Source organism: Hemiscyllium ocellatum, chromosome 3, assembly GCF_020745735.1.
Source record: "Hemiscyllium ocellatum isolate sHemOce1 chromosome 3, sHemOce1.pat.X.cur, whole genome shotgun sequence".
NCBI lineage: Eukaryota > Metazoa > Chordata > Chondrichthyes > Orectolobiformes > Hemiscylliidae > Hemiscyllium > Hemiscyllium ocellatum.
Window position 1 is genome coordinate 62,827,632 of NC_083403.1, and position 21,239 is coordinate 62,848,870.

Below are 21,239 nucleotides of genomic sequence, written 5' to 3' on the forward strand. Positions count from 1 at the left end.
CCCCGACATGATCAATGCTCTCCACTGCATCTCCTCTTCCCACTCCTCTGCCCTTGAGCCCTGCCCCTCCATTTGCTGCCAGGACAGAACCCCACTGGTCCTCACCTACCACCCCACCAACCTCTTCCATATACATTTCATCTGTCGTCATTTCCACCAGGGATATATATTTCCCTCCCCTATCAGTGTTCCAAAAAGACCACTCTCTTCATGACTCCCTTGACAGGTCCTCCACCCCTCCCCACCTCCACTCCTGGCACCTTCCCCTGCAACCACAAGAAATGCAAAACTTGTGCCCACACCTTTTTTTCTCCTCCCCCCACCCTTCCTCCAAGACCCCAAGGGATCCTTCTGTATTCACCTGCACCTCCACACATTTACTGCACCCAATGTGGCCTCCTGTATATTGGGGAGACAGGCTGCGTACTTGCAGAACGTTTCAGAATACACCTCTGGGACATCGGGACTGACCATCCCAACCACCCTGTGGCTCAGCACTTCAACTCCTCCTTCTTCTTTTTCTTCCCCCCCCCCCCCCCCCCCCCCCCCCCCAAACCTTGTCTCAGTCCCAACCCTCAAACTCAGCACCACCTTCCTAACCTGCAATCTTCTTCCTGACCTCTACACCCCCACCCCTGCTCCAGCCTATCACCCTCACCTTAACCTTCTTCCACCTATCTCACTTCCAACACCCCTCCACCAAATTCCCCCTCCCTACCTTTTTGTCTTGGCTTGCTTGGCACACTTTCCTCATTCCTGAAGAAGGGCTCATGCCTGAAACGTCAATTCTCCTGCTCCTTGGATGCTGCCTGAACTGCTGCGCTTTTCCAGCAACACATTTTCAGCACAAATCTTAAACAGTCAGTAATGGTTTTTTAGTGTTGGTTTAATTTGTTCTTGCTAGCTAGTCGATTCCCTGATCCTTGTGCTGTCCTTCTCTTGTAAGCCAGCTGTTGGGAAGGGGTGGTGTGAAGAGGAATGCAATTGGGAGTTTACTGCTGACATGAGTAACCCCTTTCCCTCCCTGAATGACATGGGCTTTGTGCTATCAACATATACTGAAATTCCTGTTCTGATATTTACCTTGCATTATCTTCAAGATAATGCAACCTTGTGCAGTTGCTGTGGGTCTACCTTTTTTCAAAGTTGATCGGTTTTGTTTTCTCTCCACCAAGTCAGGCCCATCCATTTGAAGTGTTTCTTTACTGTATATTTTATCTTCCAGCTTTAAACTTGACAAGTGCATCCAGTTTCCAGATGTTACGTGGAGCTGTTATCATCTTCACTGGCCTGCTCTCTGTTGCCTTCCTAGGCCGTCGTTTAATATCCAGTCAGTGGGTGGGGATTTTTTTCACCATCTGTGGCCTCGTGGTAGTGGGCCTAGCAGACTTTGTCAGTGGGAATAACAATCAAGGCCACAAGTTATCTCAAGTTATAACTGGTAAGTAAATGTATTAAGTGCTGTATGTGGATAAGTTCTTTTTTGAACCAACTTGTGTTTTGAATTTGGTTTGCAGCTGCTTTTAAAGTTTGGTTATCAGAGCAGGAAAAGAAACTGGCTGGGCAAGTTGCTCTTTGAAGTAGTTCAAACTAGTCCGTTTCAACGTGTTAATGTCTTTGTTTTGCTAATAAATCTTATGATTTGAGAATCTTTAAGAATTTGAGAGTAGTGAATATGGAATTAACACCAGCTTGGTGGTTTAAATATATTTAAGGCTGACAGTTCGTCACTAAAGGATGTTCTGGGGGAAAGGGCTGAAACATGGTCTTCAGGATTATCAGCTCAGCTGTGATCTCTGAACGGTTGAGCAGACTCAATGGGATGGATGGCTGCCTGTTCTAGATTTAAGTGGTTCTAGAATGAATAGCTCATTAGAGATCATCCTCCATTTCCATAGCAATTCCAAAGCCTCTTGGCAAATGCCAGTCAAACAACTAGTACATGGAATACAAGTGGATTAGATGCATCTGGAGTGAATGTGAATGTATGGAAGATCAGAGACTCTGGGGAAATAGCATACTTCACCCTTTTTGGGAAAAGAGTTTAATGTGAGGAAGAGCTGTAGTGTGGATTTAAAGTTTGAAAGTTCACATTTTTCTCATGTGCTCTCTACAGCTACTGTCTGACTAGTTTTGGCACATTTTAATCCACCCTGATTGCCTTTTTTATTCAACATTCTTGGAGTCAGATGTACAGCCACAGAAACAGACCATTCAGTTCCAACTTGTCCATGCCAACCAGATATCCTAATCTAGTCCCACCTTCTTACCTGAGCAGATGTCAATTCACCTTTTTTCCATTGTTCAATAAGTTGAATTTTTAACTTTTTTACCAATGTCTTTTTTAAAATGGCCAGTTTTGAGGAATGGTAACATTGTTTCCTGAAACACAATCATTTGTAACACTGCTGTACTATATGGAATAGAACTCAGACATTTCATCAGTGAAGCACTGCTGGATATCTGCAGCAGAATTGCACTCTAACACAATCTGCAACCTTGTGGGCTGGCACATCCTCCTCTACTAACGTTTTTTAAAGCTGAGGAACCAACCCGGTTCAACGACAAGGGTGTGCAAGGTCTGGAAAGCTTCAGGTTGAAGTTTGCAAAGTAGGACTGTGTATGCCGGGCAGCATAAGCTGTAAGTTAAGGCTCTCACTTCCACAAGTAAGACTGAAGCTCTGATATCCTGACGCGTCCATCTGGATTTGAGTCTATATTAAGCATAAGCTTGCAGAATACTCATGACTTAGGACTAAGTCAGCATAGTTTTGTGAAGGGAAGGCCATGCCTAACAGATCTGCCACCTTTTAAAGAATGATGAGCAAGCTGGCCAACAGCCAGTGGACACTGTTTTGGATTTCTAGAAGGCCTTTTGCTAAGGAGTCTCTCAGGATGCTGCTAAACAAACTGCTTGTAGTGCAGCAAGGTACTGGCCTGGATAGAGGTTTCTGGATTAGTGGTGCTGGAAGAGCACAGCTGTTCAGGCAGCATCCAAAGTGCAGCGAAATCAACGATTTGGGCAAAAGCCCAGATAGAGGTTCGGCAGACTGGCAGAGGGTAGGGATAAAGGGGATTTATAAGTCTAACTAGTGGAGTTCTGAAGAGGTCAGTGTTGGGACCACCACTATTACATTATAGACTAACAACCTAGACAAAAAGAATTGAGGGCAATATCTTTTTTCAAGTGAAGGGCAAGCAGAGTTGAAGTGGGAAGGTTGCAAATGGACTTGGCTAGGCTAGGAGTGACTAAAGAATTGGCAGTGGAATGCATTGAAGTGACATGATGCTAATGATTGAGTCCCTGCAGTGTGGAAACAAGTCTTTCCAGCCCAGCAAGTTGATATCAACCCTGAAGTATCCTACCCAAACCCATTCCCCCTACTGTATTACTCTACACTTATCCTGACTAATGCACCTAACCTACACATCTCTGAATGCCAGGGGCAATTTAGCATGGGCCAATTTGCCTAAGCTGCCCATCTTTGGACTATGGGAGGAAACCAGAGCACCTGGAGGAATCCACTGCTACGAGGAATATGCAAACTCAGTTCCCAAGGCTAGAATCAAACACGTCCCTGATACTGAGGCAGTAGTGCCAACCACTGTCACTCTGCTGCCCCATGTGGTTATAACTTTGTCCCTAGTCAAGTTTAATTCTAGTACCATTCACTTAAGATTGCTGGGTGAATGTTAATCTTGTTGTGTGCAGGGACAAATCCAACCCAGCCAATTATGACCATCCATCTGTACTTGTCTTCCATTGCTCTACTGATGAATTGTCATCTGTGCTATGAAATGCTACTTGGCAGCAACCTGTTCATTTAACATTCAGTTTGGATTCTGTCCAGGCTCCTTCCACCTCTTACAGCCTTAATTCAAATTTCAACAAAAAAGCTGAATTAGTGTTGAGACTCATGTGACAGTCCTCACTTCACTGATGTTTGACAGTGTGCATCATAGCAAAACCCCAGTCAAAGAATTGGGTGAAGAGCTTTTTCTGGCATATCATACCTAGCAGTCTGAGCCATAGCATGGAAACCAATGCTTTTAGTCCCAATTTATCCATGTTGACCTGACATCCCAATGCCAGCATTGGGCACATCCCTCAAACTTTCTGTTCTTATACCCATCCAGATGCTTTTAAATGTTGCAATTGTACCAATCTCCACCTCTGGCAGTTCATTCTCCATACACCACCCTCTGGAGGAAAAGTTATCCCTCCAGTACTTTTCTAAATCTTCCCCTCTTCAGACCTATGCCCTCTTGTTCTGATACCCTGAGGAACGGTCACTGAATCTGAAACATCAACTGTGATTTATCTCAGATCAAGCTTTCCAAGCAATTTTGTTTTTGATTTCTCCCTCATTTTGGACTCCCTCCCCCAGCCTGGGGAAAGGCCTTGGGCATTCAGCCTATCCATGCCTCTTCTGATTTGTAATAAACTTTTCTGTAGGGTTACCTCTCCAACCTCTCTCTCTGGGTAGAAAATAGCCCCAGCTTATTCAGCCTGTCCAGAGCTCAAACCTTCCAGTCCCAGCAACATCTTTAAATTTCCTCTGAACCCTGTCAAGTTTAATAACACCCTGTTCTATAGAAGGGTGACTGTGGCCTCACCAATATCCTGTGCATCTGTTGCAAGAGCTCAACTCTTGTACTGTTTTGACCAATAAAGGCAAGCATGCCAAATCCACTTTCACCACCCTGTCTATATGCAACTCTGCCAATGAACTATACATTTGCGTCTCTGTCTCCGTCTCACCACAGAAAGGTAGGATTGATTGGTGCATACGGACCAGAGACATTTCCCTGAACCATTCCACAAGTTTTTGTATTTGGAAACTGGAGACCACATCAAGAGCACTAAACAATAGATGAGATTGGAGGATGTCTAAGTAATTATCTAGATTTGAAATGATCCTTGGGTGGTGTGGGCACAAGTTGTGCACCTTTACAGCAGAGGGGAAGGTGCCAGGTGTGGCGAGGGGGTTGGTGAAGAATATGGAGTTGCAAAGGGACCATTCCCTCTAATGCAGAGGGGTTAGGGAGGTTAAAATGCTGACTACTTTAATCATGTTAAGAATACCTACCCCCAAATGGATTACAGCAGTACACCACCTTTACTGCCCACTTAGTAGCAGTAAATGCTGCCCCAGCCAATAGCGACAGATCTATAAATCACTTTTATCTTTAAAATCCAGACATCACCTTTTTGAGACTCTGCTGTTAATGTACCAATTTCTGGTACAACTGGGGAAGAACTTTAGGTCCCCTGTATTATAATGTTAAACAATGGCTGCAGCTCCTGCTCTGGTTCCCCTTTCCTATCTCATTTGTAGACTTACACTCTTGTCTGACTGCATCAGACGATACTATCCTATTAGATGTGACTAATTCCTGGAATAAATACCTCTACCTCCATCAGCAACTGAACTGCTGATCCTGCAGCTGCAAGTACTTCATCCAAAAGCTCCACATTCAGATGTGATGTATAGTCCCTACTCTGCCTTCAGTTAATTCCTACACTTGCCAAAGTGTATCTAGCATTCAGTCTTCAATATTGCTAAGTTAACTTTTTTCTGATGTTGCTGTTCTGATTTACCTGCTGTTCCTGCACAAATTCCACATTCTCCAGTGTGGAAACGGCTGTTGACCTAATGCTTTCAAATGCTGACTAAAAGCAAAAGCCTTATCACTGAAATGGACAGCTCCCTTTAGTGGTGCTGGAAAAGCCTAGCAGTCAGGCAGCATCAGGAGCAGGAAAAGCTACCTTTTTGGGCAAAAGCCCTTCAGGAAAGAAGGTAAGGAGCCTTTGGGGTGGAGAGATGATAAATGGGAGGGGGGTGGGGCTGGGGAGAAGGTAGCTAAGAGCGGATGAAGGTGATAGGGTTGAGCAGATAGATGGCAAGGAAGATCGGCAGGTAGGGGAGGTAATGAGGATAGTGCTGAACTAGGGGGAGGGGAAACTGGAAGTCTGCACTGATGCCCTGGGATTGAAGGGTTCAGAGGCAGATGAGAGGTTCTTCCCCTAGGCATTGGGTGGTGTAAGAGGCATAAGACCTGCATGTCCTTGGCAGTGGGAGGGGGGAGTTGAAATGTTGCACCTTGAGGTAGTGGGGTTGATTGGTGTGGGTGTCACAGATCTTCCAAAAGTCGTCTTGAAAGAAGACATCATTTCCATGTAGAGGAGACCATATCAGGAGCAACAGATGCAACAAATGACATTGGATGTGCAGGTGAAACTTTGGATATGGCAGGCTCCTTTTGAGGCCTTGGATGGAGGTGAGTGGGCAGGGCAGGGGAGGAGAGGTGCCTTCAATCCTGATGAAGGGCTTTTGCCCAAAATCTTTTTCCCCTCTCAGATGCTGCCTGACCTGTGCTTTTCCAGCACCACTCTAATCTAGACAGATCTGCAGTCCTTTGCCTAGTCTCCCTTGTTTCTATCAAGGCAATAGACAGACAGGAATTTCACAGTAAATTTCCCATTTCAGTCCTTTCTGTAAACTTCCTTTGTCTATTTTTAGGAGACCTCCTAATTATCATTGCACAGATCATTGTGGCTATCCAGATGGTACTGGAAGAGAAATTTGTTTATAAGCATGATGTACACCCACTTCGAGCTGTAGGTACTGAAGGTATGTTCTACTGATGTCAATGTTCTCTCCAGAAGTGAGCATGAATGAAGCTGTGTACTTGCGTTCTCTTGAGGGAAGATGCTTGTCTTAATGAACCATTTGTCACTTTGGTACAAATATTCTTAACTGGGTTGTCACCTTTTTTTGCAACATGGCTGGAATAATGGTGTTTAATAGTGCATGAATAATTGCTTTTACCAAACTTAACCAGTAGGGAGGTGAAGTTGAAGATAGATTCACGTTAGTTTTAACTTCATGCCTTTTAATGCACAATTGCTAATCACTAATTTCAGTAGCTTCATCTTGTATCCTAACATTTTTTCATAGCTTTTACTTGAGGAATTTAGACAGCCTTGAGGAGAGAACCCCCTAACTAGGGAAAAAGTACATATACACTTCTCTTTAGAGTTGAATAATGTTAAGGTTGCATCTGCAGAGAACCCTTCAAATGCTGCCTCCTGGATTTGTAACATGGTCAGTAGGAAGGGAAGTTTAGTTGTTTGTTTTTTACTTCTCAGTACCTGCTGCATGAGCATAAGTTTTACTCTTGATTTACTGTGGCACATGGTGCAAATTGGAATGAAAAGGTCGTCTCTGACCATGCAACTGCTATCAAACGTTACAAACAATACAATTCATTAATGCCCCTCTAGTGAAAGATCTGTTTGCTAGGCCTACATGTGACTCCAGGCTCATAGCAAAGACTTAACTGGGGGTAAATGTAATCTGGTAAGGACAATAAATACTGGCCTTGACGACTGTCCATGTTTCCATAAATAAATTGCCAGATTGACTTGAGTTTTAATTTCATTCATAAGTTTAATAGAACACTGCCATCAATGTATCTAACTTTAAATTTACACTTTTTTTAAAACAGGTCAATGAATCTGTTCCTTTATTCCATTGCCTTGCCTCACCATAATGTACATGTAATACCTCCAAAGAGATGAATGAGGTGCAACTTAGCATAAACAGCACTAGAATACCCCTGTCCCTGCTCCAATATTTAATGATTTTGGCATTACACATGCTTGGACAGACTATGCACTTTTTAGTATTCCTGGCTTGCTTACTGTGATGCTGCTCCATAACAAGTTATACTGTCCTTGGCTTTTTTCAGAGGTTGTAAATGACACTCCAAAAGGTCTGGGTTGAAGGGTTTTGGGGCCTATTCAATTATAGCTAACAGGTAACTGCCTCAGGCAAAAGGCACTAAGGTTTAAATAAAAAAAAAGCTTGTACAATGAATGGAGAATGGCCAGTCCTCCAGCTCTGCTAAAGCCAAACCAGCCTAAATCAGAAAAGTGGAGTGTTGAAAAAGCTGGACTCAAAAATAAGGGAAAAAAAAAGCAGATCCATGTTGATCCTTCCACAGACATTTCTCCTCTGAGACCCTGCTTGGTTTTCACCTTTGTGCAAGAGATGTTTATGGAGATCATTGCAAGTACTTGGAACAGCATAATTAAGTTGTGGTAATTTTTTTTCAAGATAGGTTAAGGTGTTCTGTGATTTTTGTTTCACTTGGTAGTTTTAAGTAGAATGTACATAAGATTAAGTGGTTTGACCAACTGCATTGTTCCTGGAATATCTGCTTAACCAGCAAAGCTGGGCTACTTCATGTTTCTGGCCTGGTTCATAACCATTTTCTTTCTTCTGACTTGCCCAATTTTATCCACTCTTGTGGTTTCTCTTACTATTTCTAAAATGCTTAAATTGAGTTAATTATTAACTTTTTTTTGAAAACCAATACTAAAATCTTTCCCTAGAGAGCCATTGTGGATTCCATTTTGGGATTTTCATTGGAATATATTTGAAGTATTCTTTTAGAGGCAAAGTTTGATTATTCACCTTCAGGCTACCTTTTTGGTCTATAACTAGCCTTGGCCAACTCTTCTTAATGTAAAGACAGTATGTCTAACTTGTTCTTTGAACAAGACTGCTCACAAGTCTAAGTGACTTCCAGTGTGCATACCTAATGATTTGGTTGGTTTGTCACTTGAACACTGATCAATGCAGTGCACAGCATTGAGTGAGTGGCAAGTGGTTTAACAAAAGCAAATTACTGAACGGTTTCAATTTTTATTGTAGAAATTCCACTGCAAACTTAACTATTTTGTCAACTAATCTTCAGGTTTATGCTAGCAGCTAACATTTTGTTTTTGTCTTTTTAGGAATGTTTGGCTTCATCATCCTAACTGCACTGCTGATTCCAATGTACTATATCCCTGTGGGCCAATTTAGTGGCAATCCCAGAGGTGTCCTCGAAGATGCATTGGATGCTTTCTGTCAAATAGGTCGAAAGCCACTAATCTTTGTAGCCCTCTTGGGAAATATCTTGAGCATTGCATTCTTTAACTTTGCTGGTATTAGTGTCACAAAAGAAATCAGTGCAACCACACGCATGGTTCTGGACAGTCTGAGGACAATGGTAATCTGGGTAGTGAGTCTTGCTGTGGGTTGGGAACAGTTCCATGGTCTCCAAATTCTAGGCTTCGTCATCCTGCTGTTAGGTGCAGCACTCTACAATGGCTTCCATAAGCCAGTCCTAGCAAAGCTTCCCTGGTACAGGGAGCGAATGGAGGAACAGTATGAAAGGGAACGATTATTGACTGAAAACAAGGACTCCATTAATGTCAGTCCATGAAACCAATGCTCTGAAGTTGCTCATGGTTTGCCTCCTAAATGGAAATTAACTTGTTTTCCAATTGAAACAGATCCACCTAAATTCCTTAACCTGTTTAATGGTGCTGCAAGACTGTACACTATATCTTGGAATATTATAATGTACAATTGTTTCTCAGTACCATGAGCCAGGCAGGTGTGCTGAAATCTTTGGGCAACTTGCATGGTCCTGAAATGTCTGAGACTTGCATCTGTTGGAACTGGCATTGGTTACTGACTGCTTCAGTGAGAAGTATGAGATTACAAATGGGAGGAAAAGATGACCTACCTTGATTTTCCTATTTTTTTGTCCTAACCAAAATCTGTTGGGATTCTGCAGCTGGCTGTAGTTTGGTCTCAGTGGTGGGTTTTCTCAGTTGGAGCTCTCCTCCTTGGGTTTGCAGATTTGCCAACAGTGAGGCAGCCAAACTGCTAATGCCCCCATTTCACCCCTTTTTGCCTGTCTTGCAGTGATTGTCCTTCCCTTTCCCTTTCTTTCCACCCCACCAACTTCCTCCTTTGTTATGCTGGTCTGTATTGACAGATCTTAAGTTTAACAATTTTTTAAACTCTGCTTTTGATCATTGTACAGAATTATTTTTAAATCCTTTTTGAGTATTCCATGATTAAAATAACAATTGATTTTTGGGCATTCTCAATGTAATTCCAAGGAAGTAATTTATTTTGCTTTGTAATATGAAATGAAAATATATATAGTTATAAATCTAGTGCTTCAAAAAATAAACCACTATTCTCAATCTTTCAGTGCAGGATCTTCTCGCATTTAATTGTCTTTCACTTGTGAATCGTTTTTGCAGCATCTGCACACTGAACAGAATAGGGACTGGAACAAATAACATGTAGTTCGCCACTGAGATTTTGTATGATTTTTGACCAGGTCACCTCTGATCATACTGTCCATCCATTTGTACCCATGTCCCCTGACCCCACAATTTTTACACAATTGTCAGAATGGTTGATGTGCTTTTTTTTTCCCCATTTAGAATCCTTACAGTGGAAGCAGGCCATTCAGCCCAACAAGTCCACACCAACTCTCTGAACATCCCACCCCCCTCCCAATCCCTGCATTTCCCATGGTTAATTCACCCTACCTACACATTCCTGGACAGTAAGGGGCAATTTAGTATGACTAATCCACCTAACCTAACCCATCTTTGGACTATGGGAGGAAACTGGAGCACCCAGAAGAAACCCATGCAAACAAATGTATAAACTCAGTCACTTAAGGTTGGAATTGAACCCGGATCCCTGGTACTGAGTTCTGGCACTGCTGCTAAAGACAGACTTTTGAGTAGAAGGCCTATTTTGGCCACTATTGGTTAGTCATGATTGCCATGCAGGCTGCTGAATGTTATCAGATGTGCAGCATGGAAACCGACCCTTTGGGTTGGGATGGACAGGTTAGACCCATCTAGTTCCACTTGCCAGCGTTTGGCCCATATCCCTCCAACTCTTATTCATATACCCATCCAAATGCCTTTTTAAATGTTGCAATTGTACCAGCCACCTTCCCTTCCTTTTGGGAGCTCATTCTATACATACCACCCTGTGGGGAAAAAGTTACCCTTCTGGGTCTCTTTTATATCTTTCCCCTCTCACCCTAAACCTATGCTCTAGTTCTGGACTTCCCCCATCCCAGGGAAAAGACTGTCTATTTACCCTATCTATGCCCCTCATACTTCTGTGAACCTCTACAGTCACCCCTCAGCCTCTGATGCTCCAGGGAAAACAGCCCCAGCCTATTCAGCCCCTCCCTGTTGCTCCAATCCTCCAACACAAGCAACATCCTTGTAAATCTTTTCTGAACTTTCTAGTTTCACAACATCTTCCCGATAGGAAGGAGACCAGAATTGCATGCAATATCCCAAAAGTGGCCTAACCAATGCCCTGTATAGCTGCAACATGACCTCCCAACTTCTGTACTCATAGCTATCCTATCTACCTGGTGACTCTCCTTTCAAGGAGCTATGAACCTGCACTCAAAAGGTCTCTGTTCAGCAATGCTCCCTAGGACCTTTTCTTTGTTAGCTGGTTTCCATCCTTCTACCCACTGAATCTGTTTCTTGGTAAGCAATTGTTTGTTCACCAATTCATTTAGGAATAAAAGAATTACTTCCCCATGCTGTCAAGTGATATTCCACTGCCTGAGTTAGGAGGAATGGGTTCAAGTCTTACTTGCTGCAAAGGTGTGCTGTAATATCACTGAACAGATTAATTTGACTGACTTAAAATCCTGGGGGTACATATTTATCAACAAACTGTTGCTGCAGCTTCTCTGATGGGGGTGTCTCTCCTGTGCAGTGGTAGTGTCCCTATCTCAAAACACATCTGGGTTTGCATTGCATCTGTTCAAGAGTTGTTTAAATATCCTGCAACAGGCTGAGGGAGAAATACTAATATTCTAGTAGTTCAGACTCTCCTAGACCTATACAGCACAAGAACAAACCCTTTTGGTCTAACTTGTCCATGCTGAACAGATCTCTCAAATTAATCTAGTCCCATTTGTCAGCATTTAGTCTATATTCCTCTAACCACTTCCTCATTCTTATCTTCCCAACTGCCTTTTACATGTTGTAGTTGTACCAGCCTCTGGAAGCTCATTTCCCTCCACACCTCACCCACTAAGGGGGTGGGGTGGAAAGGAGCAGGGAAGTGGAAGGGAAAAGTTGCTTCCCCCATGTCCCTCTTTATTAAAATCTTTCTCTCTCTCTCTCTCTCTCTCTCTCTCTCTCTCTCTTTTTAAACCCACGCTCTCTAGTTTTGAACTCTCCTAAACTGGGGTTGGGAGAAAGACCCTGGCTATTCTCACTATCCATGCCCTCATGATGAGATAAACCTAAATATCACCCCTCAGCCTCTGGCACTTGAGGGAAAGAAGCCCCAGCTGTTCAGCCTCTTCCCAAAAGCTTAAACCCTGGCACCATCTTTGTACTCTCTTCTGAACCTTTTCAAGTTTTGCAATATTCTTGTTGCACAGACTGTACAAGTATTCCAAACGTGGCCTAACTGCAGCAATATGACACAACTGGCCAATAAAGGCAAGTGTACCAAATGATGTTTTCATAATCCTGTCTACTTGTGATTTTTTTGCTTTCAAGAAACTATGAACCTGTACCCCATGGTCTCTCTCTCTCTCTCTCTCTCTAGAGCCTGTTGTTCTGAGGTAACCACCTTCACTGTCCACTACACCTAATTTTGGTATCATCTACCAACTTGCTAACTGTACCTGTTACATTCATATCCACATCACTTATGGCAAAAAGCAGTGGACCCAGTATCAATGCTTGTGGCACTCCACTGGTTACAGGCCTCCAGTCTGGAAGCAACCCTGTCTTCTACCTTTCAAGACAGTTCTGTATCTAGATGGTTAGTTCTATATATTCCCAGGTGATCTAAATCTAGAAATCTAATCTTGCTAATCAGTCCACCATGCATAAGCTTGTTAAATGCCTTGTTCTCACAAGCAATCTCCAAGAAAAATACCATCTATCTATCTATTGATCAAAAGGTGCCACAGTATTTTCAGCTCAAAACCCTCACGCAGGAATAATCAGAAGAAAGGCATGTGACATGAGGTCAACAGAAGGACAATTAGTGATAAAGTGGAGAAGACATAAACTGTGAGAACTTGGAGAGAGAGAAAGTTTTAATTTATTGTTTTCTTATTAATTGGTTTTCTACAAATAGGACACTCATTCCAATAGAATTTAGTCCAGTTAGGGAATTATTGGCACGTGGGGAAATTGTCCAGTTTGAAAGTAATTCTGCCAAATTGTTTCATATTAGAATTGAATAAATAAGTTTTGTCATGAGTGAGAGGATTTCATTTCATTTAACTACTCCTTTATAACAGATTGGCACATTTCTTTAATAGAATACAATGCAAGGTGATCTTCTCTGGGTGTTTTGGTTTTATCAGTGGGGTCTTGACCTATGCTTTATAACTCCTCTAAATCCTGTTCCTCAGGATTCCCTCCAACAACTTGTCTCGGTCTGATGGTGTCAGGCTCACAAATACCAAAGAAACCATTTGCCTTGACCAAAGTCAGAATTAATCTAGTTTCAAAGTCATTTACTGTATATCCAAATGGTGCAGATTGGGAATTGAAGGGTCTACTGTACCTGATGGAAGACAATGGGAACTGCAGTTGCCTGAAGGGTCCTTACTGACTCTTGTATTCCTCAGATGCTGCCTGACCTGCTGTGCCTTTTCCAGTGCCACATCTTATCAACTCTGCACTATCTGATTCCCATCCTTTTAACTAGTGGGACATAACTGGTCAAGGTCTAAAACTTGCCAGCCAGTACTTCCTCCGAGCAATTTTGTCCTGTATGTTCTTGACTAAAATTGGCCTTCACTTCAACAATTTAGCTGAACTGCTCAAGGCAACCACAAGCTTTGTAAATTGTGTAACTTCTAAGGAACCTATATATTGCCAGGCCTGACATAGCTCCGTTGTATTAAAGTGACATTTCAGATTAGTTATTTAGATTTTTGGAAAGGTGTACTGTAAGAAGCCAAAGAATTTTAGTCAAAGGGACCAAAGAGGAAGTGAAATCAGTCTGTTCGAAGCAGTGACTTCATCTTCCAAACTCCTGGTATATCCTGATGATCTCCCAGTGCTTGTATTTGTTCATCCAATTGTTCCAGTATTCAAATACAGGCTCTGATTTGTAAATCAATATGGTACTAAATAATTTGAATTTGTGGTCTAATATTACCCATGTTTTTGTTTAAACAAAGATAGTGATGTTCAAAAAACTCAAACTTTACTTTTAATGTGTAATTGTACTAGAAAAAAATCTTGTCCCCACAATAGGTTAATCTGTTTAAGATTTGAAAACAAAACATGGTATGGTTTATACAATTAATAGTAAGGTCTGGAGTAGTGCTGTTTGGCATAGATTGGTTGGGCCAAATGGTCCATTTTCGTGCTGTATGATTACGTGCACTTCCAGTGAAGCACCTGATCTGTTCTACAGTGATGTGGTTGAAGTCAAATATTGGGTCAGTTCACCATTAATCCTGTTCTCATTACTCATGAAAGTGTCAGAGACTCAGCCACCACAAATTTGACTCTATTCTCACTGAATGACCATGACCGAACCCTTCTTCCTGATTCTCATGCTGGCCGGTATTGTAAAGTGGGTTCCTTTCCTGTGGTAGTGTATATCTCAAGAATCTTAAGAACTCCTCTTCAAAAAAAAAAAATCACCATTTGCACCCTATGTGATTGTGTTAAACCATCTAAATCCTTAGCTGATCTCCACTGAAATCTCACTTCTGTCACTGGCTCTATGAATGAAATTGCCCTCATCTAGTTCTATTCATAAGGTCTATACAACAGATAGAAATTTTGTTAAGATGTAATGTGAATATAAAATCTTCTCAAGATTTTTACATTAGCAAAACTTGTTGAGGCTGGTATGAAAACTAAGCATAGAGCATCAGCAATGTCCATCTCTTCCCCAGGTCTTTGAAAAGACTCCTTTCCCTCAGCTGCTTTACTTAACACAACTTTTCCAAATTCACTTCACTACCCCATTATGTCAAGAAGAAGAAAAATGTTTACTCCACCAAGCAGTCATGAAAATCTTGGTATTGCTCCTCTCATGCCGATTCTTCCCCTCTGCTCCTTGCAGGTACCCCGGCAGAACGTTTAAGAGGAAATTGCCAAATCTCAGTGATGCTGTGTGTTGTGTCACCATAGTCTTAGGGGAAAGTGGGGGCTGCAAATGCTGCAGATCAGAGTCGAGTGTGTGGTGCCGGAAAAGCACTGCAGAAGAATCAACATTTTGGGCATAAGCCCTTCCTGATGAAGTGCCTTTCTAGCACCACACTCTCAACGCACCACACTCTCAACTCACCACAGTCCTACCAGACCATAGGGGCTGCTCACTCATTACAGAGAAGCAACTGGTGGTGATTTAACCAGAGGGTCACCGAATCTCAGGCAAGGGAAGAGGTTGAGAAGGAGTCCTTCATGGTAACCTCAAACTGGTGACTGGAATTGAACCCACACTGCTCTGTGAACCAACAATCCAGCTAATGGAGCTAAACTAATTCCCTCTCAGGTGATGCATTTCTTTACAGATGGAAATGTGATGAATGTACATGAAGTAAACAGCACCAGGGTTAATTACCAAATCCTGGGTGATGATGTTATGTTTAAAAGTCAATGTAGTCGATATTTCTTTTGCATACAACAGCATTTATTTAGTAGTTCATGTTGAAGGATTTTAAAGGAAAGTGCAGTATGTCAGCAACACATTAGTGCAGAGATTTTCAGTAGCTTTGTGCTGTAAACCTATTTGTTATAGCAATAAAGGTTTATGGAAGTAGTCTTTAAAGCAGATAAAGCGAGATCTTGCTCCCTTCATGCTTCTCTGTAAAAAGGAAAAGATTGACAAATGTTTAAAGATTTACTATTGAATATTTTAAAAATAAATATGTCCAGAATCTGCATTTTTTTATCTTTGCTCCAATACTTAAAATGTTTAAGTCGCCAAGTCTAACGTTCAATATTCTACCAAATTTGAGAGAATAATCACATTTTGAACACAGAACATGCTAGATTTTTTTAAAAAGCCAGTTTATCCAACCTCCTTGTGCAGATTTGTGCTAAGAGTTTTGAAGAGACATGAGCAAATGAAAACCGCTGTGATACAAGAGTCTTAAGTATTCTCCTTGGCACTGAATATTAACCATTCATTGAGGTAGGGCTTCTACAAATCACACCTCAGAATGCCTGTGGTAATTCATATCTGAGAAAATGTACTTGTTTTTGGAGAGAATATAATGCATCAATTATGAATTTTATTTCAGTTGCATAGACATGTTTGTAGATTAGCCATGCATGCTGTATAACCAATTTACTTTTACAAAAGAGAAGCATGTAATTATGAAAGGATTGGGGCCAGTAGAAAGTAAAAACCTCAATCTTTAGCCAAATCCCCTAGTGGGAACAAGGCTTGTTGCATGCCTGGAAGGATCATTGTGATGCCTAATGAACTTGGCCAGTTGGGTCTCATTGCCATAATGATGAAGGTAAATCACTCAGCGTGTGAACGACCAAAACCTGCACATCCAACGTACAGATTAAGTTACGTTTACAATAAAAAAAAACAGGGTTTAGAGTTAGTGAAGCGATCCTGATTGGACATGTGGGATTGGGCATCACAGTTTCAGCTTTAGGTGACCAGCAGAATGAATAAATGAAACTCATTCACTTCCCACAAAAGTCATTTACTAATGTGAACTCTATTCTCTTTTGTAAAGCCCTCAAAATACCCTTTAAACGTTATAGTAAGTTATTCAGCTCCTATTATTAAAGAGTGAGGAATACTAATTGACAAAAAGCACTACAGTGAAAAAAAGCAGAAGGAAGCTTATAACCAGCAAAAAAAATCCAAATGAAATAAAGTTTGTGCTTGTTATGAGTAGACTAGCTTCCATTTGTTTCAAATGTCGTGGTTTAAGTATCAATTAGGATGCTGTGCTCAAGTTCCATTTAAAATGGAGTTTGGAGGACTTTGGATAGCCAGCATGGAAAAGATTTATACAAAAAAAAATTGTGTATGCTGGTTACCCCAAATTTGTAGAGCAGTTGGGAGATTAAAGTGGTCTCAAACAAAGCTGATGAGATGACAATCATTAGCAGTGAGTTCCAAGTTATCTACAATTGGAAAACTGAAATTGGAAAACATTCAGAGTTCAATTTCTGGGTCAGTAAACCTCACCGGGTATCCATGATGGCTTAGGCTAAAGCAATTAGGCTAAACAATTTAGTAAAAGACAGTCTATAGTTCATTCAGTTTCCATACTGCTCCAATAGTTCCTCGGTGAACTAAAGGAGAGACAGGGTTTCTTGCTAGCCAACAGCGATAAAATAATTTGCCTCTACCAAGTGACCCGTATGAGGTTTATGACTGAGGAAACAAGATCGATCATTCTACCCTGTTTTTAGTGTGGCATAGCTGTCATACAAAATCCATCATGTATGAAATGGTGTCATATTCTGTCACTGGCAAATACAGAGGGCTGGATTTTAAGGGTTGGGGGCAGGGGAGCCATCTGAAAGCTGACATGTTCCTTGAAAACACTGAAACATCTAAACAAAAAAAGTCAACAGGGGGAATTCTCCTACCAACCAAAAAAAAAGTCACTTAAGATAACATCGACTGCAGGAAGCGACTCAATGAAGGTAATGGGAAGATGAAGGCCTGAGGTTTTAGGGCAGGAAGAGGTCCTTTATTGCGGGGGTGGGGGGGAAGCAGAGGGACAGATTCTGTTGGGCAGCCAGTGAGTGTGCACACTGCAAGCCCTGAATTAGATGGTCCCAACCCGCACCTCTGTTCAGGTATGCTTGCCCACACCACCCAGCTGCCAATGCTGGCCAGTATTATGGCTCTTTGGTTTTTCAAATAATTGGACAGGCAACTGGTTTTGGCACTCACCAAAATATTAAACCACACTTCCATAAAATACATTTTTTCTTAAATATACATGATGAATGTGCTACTCACATGGTCTCTAGTTTATGGTCTGGCTGACCTTGTAATATTTTGTTCTCATTGTAATGCTTTAACGCTTGCTGAGCCAGCATTTCGGCAAACTCCGGATCATCCCAGTTCTGCTGCCCTGGAACTATGAAAGTCAATGGAGGCGAATCAAAGATCTGGACAGTAACTGTGGTGCTGGGATCTTTGGATGGACTCTCATTCGGGGACCTTGACATTATCTGGAAGAAGAGGGAGAATGAGACAAGTCAATTCCACTGTGCTGGTGCAAACAGAAAGGGATAAGTTCGATTCAGGAACTTTTTCTGTCTTATTTCATCCATCCATTGATTTCTGCTTGTTGCCATGTATTGACTACTGATGCAATATCAGACAGTGCATTTCCTCAACTTTAAAGGACGAGGGAATTAAAATGGCTGTACCAAAACAGTTACAGCCTTGGTGCCATTTTGAAGAGGTGGATGAGGCAACTCTAAGATCCTACAGGTGGCAAGTGCCAGTGCTCCAGGCAGTTGGCCAAACATCCTCTCTGCCTGGGTACATGAGCAGTTATAACTGCCTATGAAAGTGTCATGATTTGGAGATGCCAGTGTTGGACTGGGGTGTACAAAGTTAAAAAAATCTCACAAACCCAGGTTGTAGTCCTTCAGGTTTAATTGGAAGCACACTAGCTTTCGGAGGGATGCTCCTTCGTCAGGTGATAGTGTGTTAACCTGCTGCAGGATTTAAAAAGATGAGTGTGTCACCCTCTATAACAGATTCCTGCCTGTTTTAAAAGTTGGAAAGTTTCTAATTGGCTCCCCAGCTTTGACAGCCGACTAACCAGCCAGTCTCCAGGCCAATTAAAGAGGCATCAACTCCTCCACCCCCCAATATCGACATTACAGTGAGTGACTGCTTCTCCGAAAGGCAGGTTTGGGCAGTGGGCCCAGAAACAGCTGTCACCAGTTTCCTACTTTCCAGTTACAGTTCAGCTCCAGGACAGTAACCAACACAGAGTTTTGGTCCATACCTAATTAAAAAGGTTCCGAAGACAGTGAATGAAAAAAGAAAGACAGAAAGAATGAATAAAATAGACATAGCAAAATAGCTGATGTGGAGAGGACTCTTTCAGCTGGATTGGAGGAAGATTATTTCCCATGTACAAATGCAAGTTTCAATTACATTGTCATACTGGCAAACCAAAGCAACACACAGTTTTAGTCATATTACTGCTACAATTTTAACCATTATGTCAATTTTAAACCTAGATGACATACTCGGAGGATAATTATTTGCATTCACATGCACTTACAAAATAAAAGGAAAATGAAACAGTACAGGTGGTTCTAGGATAATGTGCATTTTGGCAGCATGATATAACATCGTTGAAGAATTTAGGGAACGATATTTTGGACAATGCTTACGTCCACTGGCAATAGCGTGATTCCAGTGGGGGAATGGTTTGCACGAGTTGATCTGCGCTTGCGCCAGTGCACACCGAAAGCTCCGCACCATTTTGCGCATGTGCCGATGTTCTTACCATTCTGAGCATACACTGGTGTCCATGCATATATAGCAATGGTGCTGGTTTCGGTGCTGTGCTGCACATGCGCCACAGTCTCAGCACAGTTCTGCGCATGTGTTATGATAGCACCAATTTTAGCTGCTGATAGTACATTTTAAAAAATTAAGAAAGCTGCTGTGTACTAAATTTACTTTTTTTGATTAGTAAATATGATTTCAACCTTCACTCAGGCTGTGCTATACTTTGCATTAGACTTTTGGGTGATTTTTGAGCAATTGAGAATGATTTTTTTTGCTGGTCTGTCCCCTAACCCCACCTTTCCCATAGACCCCATTGTTTTTATTAAGTGTTTTTGTATTCAGTGAGGTTTCGCTAGAATGCAACTATGATGCAACAGGAGAGCTACCTGTATTTGGTTATTCCCACTGCACTATTTTAAATAACATGCAAATAAATTTCCAACAAGCAACCATGTTAAAAAACAGGAGTTGTATTTCTGAAGAGGTTGGCAGTTGTAATGCTTGCTCAGTGCAGGCATAAAACTGACGTGCAAAGGGGATTGTGTTAAGATCAATGCCCCCCTACCCCAATCAGTCAATGAACAAATACCCTAGCTGGTATGGTACAGAGAGCCTTGAATAAAGGAAAGTACTAAATAGCAAAGATGCTAAGTTAAGTTGATATCTATCAGACCATTTGACTTCTGCATCACAGGCTTTAGGAAGCACAAACTTAGGGTTGACAGGTTGCATCACCCAAGCCATTGTTCCCTTAAAGTATATTGAAGCACTTGGGATGATCAATGGACTTGAAAGGGAGATAGACAGAAACTATTTCTTCTGCTGGGAGAGTACAGAACACATGGACATAACCTGCAAATTAGAGTCAAGATGTTCAGGGCCAAAGGAAACTTTCTTATTAAAATGGTACTAGAAATCTGATACATTTGGTCCAAATTAGTTATCAAAATTAAATTATAATTCTGTTATATAACACTATTAAGTGATCAATGATGACTACAGTCTGAAAAACAAAAAAAAAGCCAAGGACTATAACAGTAGGATGGAGGAATGGATAAATCAGAGTGTATTTGACAAAGTGAGTTCACTGTTTGGCATGGTTTGCGAGGCTACTGTAAAAGTTTACAAGTGGATGTGCAGGCCATTGCAAGGAAACAGAGGAGAAGAATGTTTTGTCTCAGAACTCTCAATTACTTAATTAGCTTTTCTCATCTTTTAACATCCAATATGATTTAATAATTTCTAGTGAATGAGCGAGGTAAGTAAAAAGGTCTGATGGCAGGTAAATAAAAGGTGGAATATTTGGGGCCAGAATAGTTGGTGGGAGTGGGGTTTTGGGGAAGAGGAGGTGGTGACTGTCAAGTCCAATTGGTCTATTGGGAATGAGAAGGTCAATGGTCAGTGTGGGATGTGGAGGAGCATTCAGTCTAATTATTCCCCAGAAATCACAGTAAGTTTGAATTTCTCTACTTTTTCCAAGGTAACGATTAAGCCAAATTAGTTTGAACCAGTCAGAAGTCAGTCTCTCAAATGCAAGAGATGGGGACCCTCTGAGGGGATTTCAGAGAAAGTAATTGCCAACCGGAAGTTTCAACTGCCTTATAATGGTGTTGAATGTCATGAGGTGGTGGGTAGACTTCCTCTTGTTGGAGATAATCACTCTTTTCACTGATGTGGCATGATTGTTAGTTGCGAGAGTGTGGTGCTGGAAAGGCACACATCAGGCAGTATTCGAAGAGCAAGAGAATCGATGCTTCAGGCATAAGCCCTGATCAAGGGCTTATGCCCAAAACGTCAATTCTCCTGCTCCTCGGATGCTGCCTGAACTGCTGTACTTTTCCAGCACCACACTCGCAACTCTGATCTCCAGCATCT

The 21,239-nt window shown here is 41.7% G+C and overlaps 2 protein-coding genes across 2 annotated transcripts in view; one reads left to right on the forward strand and one right to left on the reverse strand.

The window, feature by feature from the left end:
- slc35f6 (solute carrier family 35 member F6) overlaps nt 1–10,061 on the forward strand; it is a 36,227-nt gene extending 26,166 nt beyond the window's left edge. The window contains exons 4-6 of the mRNA XM_060820982.1: nt 1,226–1,441; nt 6,525–6,635; nt 8,807–10,061. Coding sequence (XP_060676965.1) covers nt 1,226–1,441; nt 6,525–6,635; nt 8,807–9,279 — 800 coding nt within the window. The 3' untranslated portion in view covers nt 9,280–10,061. The remainder of the gene's footprint in view (nt 1–1,225; nt 1,442–6,524; nt 6,636–8,806) is intronic.
- Nucleotides 10,062–15,508: 5,447 nt separating this feature from the next.
- clu (clusterin) overlaps nt 15,509–21,239 on the reverse strand; it is a 35,897-nt gene continuing 30,166 nt past the window's right edge. The window contains exons 8-9 of the mRNA XM_060820992.1: nt 17,844–18,058; nt 15,509–15,704 (exon numbers count right to left, since the gene is read on the reverse strand). Coding sequence (XP_060676975.1) covers nt 15,695–15,704; nt 17,844–18,058 — 225 coding nt within the window. The 3' untranslated portion in view covers nt 15,509–15,694. The remainder of the gene's footprint in view (nt 15,705–17,843; nt 18,059–21,239) is intronic.